The following is a 7,999-nucleotide window of genomic DNA, read 5'->3' as shown; positions in this document are numbered from 1 at the left end:
GTCCTGGGCGGCCACGGTGCTTGGGGCCTGCGGAGCTCAGCTGAGCTGGCAGCTCTGGGCATGAATCCAGAGCGTTTCATCAAGGAGCCGCCCAGTCACCAGGATGCAGAAATTCAAACACTGTTACTCCTAAACACAGGTTCAGGCAGTCTGTCGTTTTGCCAGGCCCTCTTTCAGAATTGAGTCGGTGGATAAAACACAACAGTCCAGCCTGGTCCTGCCCCCCTGAATCCACTCCTGACCCACCCTGAGCGCTGCCTGAGGCTGGGAGGAAGGGCCACTCAGACACCTAAGAAATGGGACCCGGGCCAAAGCCACTCATGGCTTTGTCTGTAGTCCTCACGGGGCCTGAAGACAGTGTGACACAGACTGAGGTTTTTGTCTCACTTCCCTGTCTGTCTGTGTCACCGTGAGTATTAGTACCACTATGCCCTACTGCACAGTAATAGTCAGCCTCGTCCTGGGCCTGGGCCCCGCTGATGGTCAGGGTGGCCGTGTTCCCTGAGTTGGAGCCTGAGAATCGGTCAGGGATCCCTGAGGGCCGGTTGCTATCACTATAGATGACTGTTACAGGGGCCTGGCCGGGCTTCTGCTGGTACCATTGCACATTATAATCTCCAATACTGTTTCCCCCACAGGTGATCCTGGCCGTCTCTCCCAGATTCACGGACACCGAGGATGGCTGTGCCACCTCATAAGAGGACACAGAGCCTGCAAGACAGAAAAGGACAGGTGGGTTTAAGGACAAAGGACCCTTTCCCAGGAGACTCTTGCCTGCCCTTCTTGGAGACATCTACAGGTGTTCTCTGCACCATCAGTCTCAGCCCTCGTAGTCCAGGGATCCAGCTGACCCATGAAGCCTGTGAGGAAATGAGGACCCTCCTGTCCCTTTCTCCTGGCAGGTGCAGACCCTCAGGCTCACTCAGAACAGTGAGCACAGTGAAGGGAACAGGACCACCATTCCCTAATTCTGTGGCAGACCCAGGGGCATTGGTCCCCCAGGCAGTGCCCTGCTGAGCTCAGAGTCAGGGTCAGGCTTGTTCAGACCGCTGGGACAAGAGTGGGTGGGAGCCAGGGGCAGCACCTGTGCAGTGAGCAAGGAGGCTGAGGAGGAGAGGGGTCCAGGCCATTGTGGAGGTGCCCCACTTCTGCTCCCTGAGGCCCCAGGCTGGGCAGCTTTCCTCCCAGGCCTCTCTTATCCCCTTGCTGGAGGGAGAGCTGCTGGGTATGCAAATCAGCCAGGGCTCAGGGGTGCTGCCTGAGGAGCTGGGAGGTTCCTGATGGGGTTCAGCCTGAGAGACTCAAGGAGGGTGGGGCGGTCCCTGCAGACCCCACCTCATTCCCAGGGGATTCCTCTTCATATCCTGGCACCACAAATTGGGGCTGACATCTCCATCCCAGACTGTTTCATGGCCTCTTTCCTGGGCTTGCCTGGCTTTATCAGACCTCAGAGGTGACGTCTGTCTGCATGTTCTGAACCCACTATACAGTGTTAACTGTAGTGGTGATGATATGAGTCTGAGGTCTGAGCAGGGGCCCCAGTGACAGCGTGTGAGCATCGGATCCTGAATGACATTCCCACCTTGCTCAGGGCACAAGGAGAACTTGGAGCCCCTGAGATGCTGTCAGTTTCTATTTTTGTTCCAGCTCCTGGGACAGGTTGTGGATGCTGTGCCCCGTGTCCCCATGTGTCCTAGTGCCTGGGTCAGCCCCAGGCGTGGAAAAGGTGTGACAGATACAGTGTGAGCACAAATGGGGTGGGCTGGACTGCAGTGAATTACCAGGACCTATGATGGAAAAACAAGCCAATCCTACAAGACCCAATCTGAGAGACTCAGAGTCAGAATGTTCCATCCTCTGTGTCAAAGGTGATACTGTAGAAAACTTACTACTCCTTTTAAAGATGGGACCTGGATGTTAATATTCCCCCTGCTTTACCACCACTAAATATTTTAATTATTAATAAAGGGATAGATCGTTCCAGGACATAAATTACAACACTACCCCTGCATGGTGGAATTCCTTATGCCCAGGCCCTCCCAGTCTCCAGGAGGCTCTGCCAGGTGGGCTCTGCTGCCCCCTGGTGGCCTCCCCCCACTGACTGCAGGGGGAGCAGGTGTGTGCCCTGTCCAAGGGCAGAGTCTGAACCCACTACTGCTCAGGTGGAGACTTCCTGATCCAGGGACCCTGGGGGTCCTAGCGGGGATTACTGTTCTCTCCATAACCACCCCCGGGCTCAGGACCAGGCACAAGTGGTTCAGATCACCCATGAAATTACTAACAGGCTCTTTGGAGGATGAAGTGATGGGGCCCACCTGAAGCATCTCTACATATACCTGGGGTAGTGGTTTGATTCTGGCACTTGCATGGGAAACAAAGGACACAGGGACTACCTCTCACTGATGCCACCACTAGTACAGGTTGAAAACAGGGCACTGGTGGCAATTACCCCAAAGACTGAGACAGGAGACACTCACCCAGCAAACACTTGTTCACCCCACTGTGTCTGCCAGACACTGCGTCCTGGGTGAGATGTGTGCACGGGACCAGCCCTGCCTCTCAGATGCCAGTGTGCACATGGGAGCACACAGTGGACATGCTGGTGTGGGTGACACAGCACAGTCACCACCACCTTCTGCCTGTATGTTGCCTTTTTTTCCAAGCCAAACTGTATCCAGATTTATTAAAGATACTTTTCATGAACAATCCTGAAGTTTCGGGCAGAATGTGAACAGACAACCGTTAACTGTGCACAACAACCCTCACCCTCCCGTCCTCAGTGCACTGCCCACCAAGAAAGTCGCCGTGACTCTGGTTACAGCCTTGTCTGCCTCCCTGAATGGGGAGCCTTTAGAGTGAGGGTTGGTGTCTTGCATTGCCATGTTGTTTAACAGCTTTTCACAAGCCGACCCTGACTTTCAGGCATGGCCTGCAAGAAAATGGGAAGGACTCGGGACCTCACAGGGTGGTGAGTGTCTGCGGAACACCTGTCGGACCCCAGACTTGTTGCTGCAGGAAGAAAAGGGGCTGCAGCAACAAAGGGCCTTCTGTCTCTCCAGGTCTCTTGTTATCCTGTGTGTGTTTGCATTAAGAACAGGTCCGACTAAAGAGGGAAATAATAGCAGAAATCAATGAATCAATCAATTAAGCAATCAATAAAAATAATTACAGGGGAATAACTGTGCAGCTGTTGTACTGTTCAGATAATCAGTTGAGATCAGACAAAAATGGACAGGCAGGATGAACAGGCAGGTTAAGTATCTTAAGCCTCTGTGGAGAGAGGCTGGAGGGGTTTCTCTGGAAGGGACCCTGGAGCTGCCATCAGGGTGCGCAGAGGGGGAGTAGAAGGAAGTGAGTGTGGGGACAGCAGGGTCACTGTCCTGGGGGGCGGGTCAGGTCTCTCTGAGCAGGAAGGAGAGTGAGAGGCTAAGTGGGTCATGGTCCAAACCAGGTCAGGTGAATGTGACATAAACCTGCCATATTAAGAAATGAGGGGCAGGACTGATCCCACTGAGCACACACACCTGGCCCAGCTAAAGAAGGACCCAGGGGAGGGAAGAGCAACTGCACTGTGACCCCTTCCTGTGTCAGTGACGTGAGTGAGCAGGTGACCCACATGGACTGTCACTACACAGGGGTTGGTGCTTCGTTTCTGGTTTGCATGGGACCTTCTCTCCTGATTCAGAGAATTCTGACAACACATCACTCCTGGTGCTGAAGTTACGAACTTGTGAGAAATGTCACATTGGACCTGAACTAGGTGTGAGTGATACACCTGAATTTATCATAATATGTTCTTGATTATCTCAAACCTTAGAGGTAACATTGTCATAACTTTATCATATATTATAAACTACAATATACATTTATAGCACTTTGCATTAATATCTTTTATGAAATTTAATACGACAAAATCTTTTATATTTATCCCCATGGTAATGATACCTGACAGTGCTCATTTCTCTGTGCAGACTCCCATCTCTCTGTGTCTCGAGCGTGTCCTCTCTTCTTTCTGGTTCAGAGCGTCTGCGCATGTCAGTTCTCTACATTTCTGTACATCTGAGAAATTCTTACTTTGCTTCCTTTTTTGAACAATACTTTCACTGGGTAGACTTGAAAGTGGAGAGGATTTTGTTTTAATTTTGTTGTTGCTTTTAGTTTTCTAGACACTCTGCTCCCCCTCCCCTCATCTATGATTTTTTCAGGGAGAAAAAAGTCTGAAAGGCTGTGTCCTTTCTAAGGATGGGCCTCATGTCTGTGAGACTTTTGTGATTTTGTGTCCTGGTCTATGGTCCTTCCACTGATGCCCTTGTCTGTAACTCACACGCAGACCCTGGAAATACCAGGTCAGCCCGGGTCTGTGGGACTGAATCCACTGCTGTCCCACCCTCTCCACAGCTGCCTGAGGCTGAGGAGGAGCAGCCTGAGGATCTGAGATCTGGGAGCCTGGGGCCAAACCTTATTATAGCATTGTCTCTTGTCATATTTGGGCTGGAGGAGAATGTGACACAGATGGGGTTGGGAGTTTTTGTCTCACTTCCCCGTTAGTCTGTGTCACTGTGGCATCAACATTGCTGGTCCATGTGTAACAGTAGTAGTCAGCCTCATCCTCAGACTGGAGGTTGGAGATGGTCAGGTAGCGGGTGGCCCCAGAGCTGGAGCCTGAGAAGCGGTCAGGGATCCCGTCCCCCTTGCTCTGGCTTCCATCGCTCTTTAGCCACATCACATAGCGAGGGGCTTTCCCTGGCTGCTGCTGATACCAGTGAATGGTGTAGGTGCTGTGCTCACTGCTGAGGGTGCAGGTGAGCTGGGCCAAGGCTCCCAGGGAGGCAGAAGCAGATGGGGGCTGGGTCAGCACAGGATCAGCACAGAGACCTGCAAACACAAAACACAGGGATCATGCCCAATGCACCCAGACTGGTCAGATGCCCCTGAAAACTGTGCTTGGAGGGGAGCTTAGGGCTTCAGGGCCTCCAAGTGCCCAGGGATGCACTGACCTGTAGAGAAAACCAGTGACAGGAGATAGAAGGGAGCCCAGTCCATGGTGGGAGGTGCTTCCAGGAGCTCTGCCCTGAGGCCACCCAGCTGGCACTGGCCTGTCCAAGCTCCTGTCTTATCCTCTGTCCTTGCTTCTTAAGAGGGAGGAGCACTGAATGCAAATCTGTTCTGTTCCTCAACTCTCTCAGCTCTGGTCTGAGTCTTGAGCCTAACAGCATCCTGTTGGTAATTTCCTGAGGTGAGAAGAAGGTCCAGGTGTTTGTTTCATAGTTAAGAGTTGATTTTACCCAATAAAGGTGGCTTCAGAGAGGCCTCAGTCATGCCCTTTGCACTTAAACACAGCCAAGAGCACTTAACCTATCAAGTTTCCCAAACCAGGACCCACAGTGCCCCCTGGTGTCCACCGGAGGAATATCATCGTACATGTGCAGCTAGTGCATCAGGTGGCTACTTCTAAGCACTTAAGTAGGGGTGTCAAACTCATTTCCACAGGGGGCCACATCAACCTCGAAGTTGCCTTTGAAGGGCCAAATATAATTGTAGGAGTGTATACATGTAACTACTTCTTAACTGTTGGGAACCACTCTCCCTGGTTTCAGGAAGTGTAACTACCCCTCATGACTAAGGATGAGTGAGCGACCTCTGGAATGAGAGCCACAAGGAGACAAAGCTCGTCTCTGGTAGCACATCCTGCCTCTACTTCCTCCCCAGCCCCCAAAGCATGGTCGGTTTTCCATGATGGGTAAGACCCCTCAGAGGAGGGGCAACATAAACCAGAGATGATCACTCGGGGGGCTGCAACAAAGAGGGAGTGATGGACCCTCGACCCCAGCTATTCTGACATAGTCTGAGTCCCCATGTCCTCTGGGAGAAGCGCTTCCTGGCTCTAATCCTCTCAAGAGTGAAAACCTATGATGAGGGAGGCGGTACAATCCTCTGCTGGCTAGAGTGAGATCCGAGGTGATCGGGCATAAGAAAGAATTCCTAAAACTCCTGTGAAACCTGCTTTGTTAAGAGTACTTTCGTTCATATGTTAAGGGTCTGAGCAGGAAATGAGTATGTCTCCCAAGGTTTCTGCAACCCTCTTTCCTGACAGACTCTGACTCAGACTAAGCCCTCAGATTTCTTTGAAATGTTATCTACTGTTTGATCCTTGCCACCTGTATTCGTGTGTATTACAAGCCAATAAAAGCCACTGAGGAAGAAGCTCCTGACCTTTTTCCTCTGAGAAATTGGCCACCTCTCCTCCCCAAGCAGATCATGTCTTGGTAGTGTTACTTTCATCCGTGGCAGACGAGGGGACTTGCGGGCGACGTCACCCCCACACTTAACTAGGGACAAGGAGCTTGGGGTTGTGGCCTAGTGGAAACAAGGTGGTGGCCCAGATTCAGCTCACAGGCCTTATGTTTGCCACCTCTGACTTAAATGATGGTGAACCTTGGGGAGTGTTTTATATTCACCCCTCACCTGACATCATAATAGCCCGACATCATAATAACCCCACGTTATCCCTGGGGCTGAAGGCCCAACCCCTCCTCCTGTGTGATGGGCAGGGGGCTGTCATTGGAGGTTGTGATTTCCCTGAGACCCCCAGACAAGGATGGCTAATAAAGACTGCCATCCAGAAGGCTGACCCAGAGCCTGAGTGTTGGGGCCCCTTTTTGCCCCGCCCCTCTCTGGGCCCTGTGTCCCAATGTCCCCATCCCCGGACCCCTGTCGCCACTCTCTTCTTTGTTCCTGGGACCCCATCCTCCCAGAGTCTGCTGTGAAGGGTGCTCAGGTCCTCACGTGTGGGCACCTGCACTTCCCAGTGATACACAGGACTGTCTTCGGGAAACTGGGGGACCTTCCCGCAGCTCCCTCCCCGGCAGAGGGCACAGGGTCCCATGTCAATGGGCATTGGCATCAGGTGACTGGACAAGGTTCACGTCAGGATGGGTTTCTAACAGTTTATGTCGGGGTTGTTTTCTCATGTGGTCAAAGCCATTGAGTTTCGACCAAGGTCAGCCTTTTAATTTTATAAAAGTGTAAAATCTTATTGTTGACAAGACAGCAGTTTTTACCTGATGTCCCAAACAAGTACATGGGTTGTCACCCTGATGGGTCTGGGGGTGCAGCGAAGTGAGTTCCCGTACAAAATGCTGGGGGTGTTGTTCTTGGAAGTGAGGATGAAGCCCTGACGTGACTCATGTGCACAGACAGACAGACAGACCCCTGACTCACTCCTCAGACTTTGGTGTGAAAGACAGTGGAGAGGGTACCAGGGTCTGGTGCCTGAGACACGCCCCCCGATGTCCCCAGCTGAGGGGACCACAGCAGCTCCTCTCTACCCGTCCCACCCTGGGGCATCCACTCCTCACACTCACACCTCAAGGTCCCATGGACCCCACTGGCCACTCCTGCAGACCAGTGCTCACACCTGTGATGTGGTCTCCTGACCACCTGGGAGGTCACCTGTGAGTGCCATCCTCCGAGATTTCACCTTCAAAGTGTGATTCTTGCTGTGAGTTAGGGAAATACATTCCTTTCTTAAAAATAGCAAGTCACCCTGCTTCCAGAAAATATTTCTTAGACTTCCTTCTAGATCAGTGCACTAAGTATAATGTTATGACTTGAATGAGGTTCATGGAGATAATCTCCCCACTGAGAGGGAGATTATTGAAAAATACAAAAGGATCATTGTCATCCTTACACTGACTAATAATAAATGTGTCCAATAAACCTGATTCCTCTTAAAGCTGCAGTTGTATTTGATATTGTGTATTTGAGAATGGAAGTAATGTGGACGCACATGCAAATATTCCCTCCATGTCCTGTTCTCAACCTTCTTGGGCTGGTGGAAATTGGAGCAGCTTGTCCTGTCTGATGAGGCTTCTGTGTCATGAGGCCCTCCATCGCCCTCTGGTGTCTGTCACATGTACTGCAGGGACAGTTACCCAAGGACACCTCATTCCTGTAACCTGCTCTGTCCAATGTGGTGGGAACCAGTCATCACAGCTGT

At 51.7% G+C, this 7,999-nt stretch overlaps 2 gene segments (V, D, J or C); both read right to left on the bottom strand.

Annotated features, from left to right (window-relative positions):
* Positions 1-289: 289 nt before the first annotated feature.
* LOC119001564 (immunoglobulin lambda variable 3-9-like) lies at positions 290-1,164 on the bottom strand. The segment is given in 2 exon segments: positions 290-711; positions 1,085-1,164. Coding segments are annotated over 2 exon segments (468 nt in total).
* Positions 1,165-4,480: 3,316 nt separating this feature from the next.
* Positions 4,481-5,106, bottom strand: LOC119001567 (immunoglobulin lambda variable 4-3-like). The segment is given in 2 exon segments: positions 4,481-4,875; positions 4,998-5,106. Coding segments are annotated over 2 exon segments (441 nt in total).
* Positions 5,107-7,999: the final 2,893 nt, after the last annotated feature.

This window comes from Sturnira hondurensis, unplaced genomic scaffold, assembly GCF_014824575.4.
Source record: "Sturnira hondurensis isolate 20B ecotype Veracruz unplaced genomic scaffold, ASM1482457v3 Scaffold0016786, whole genome shotgun sequence".
NCBI classification, from domain to species: domain Eukaryota; kingdom Metazoa; phylum Chordata; class Mammalia; order Chiroptera; family Phyllostomidae; genus Sturnira; species Sturnira hondurensis.
Note: the sequence above shows the minus strand (reverse complement) of the source record. Positions and strands in the feature narration are given on the sequence as shown.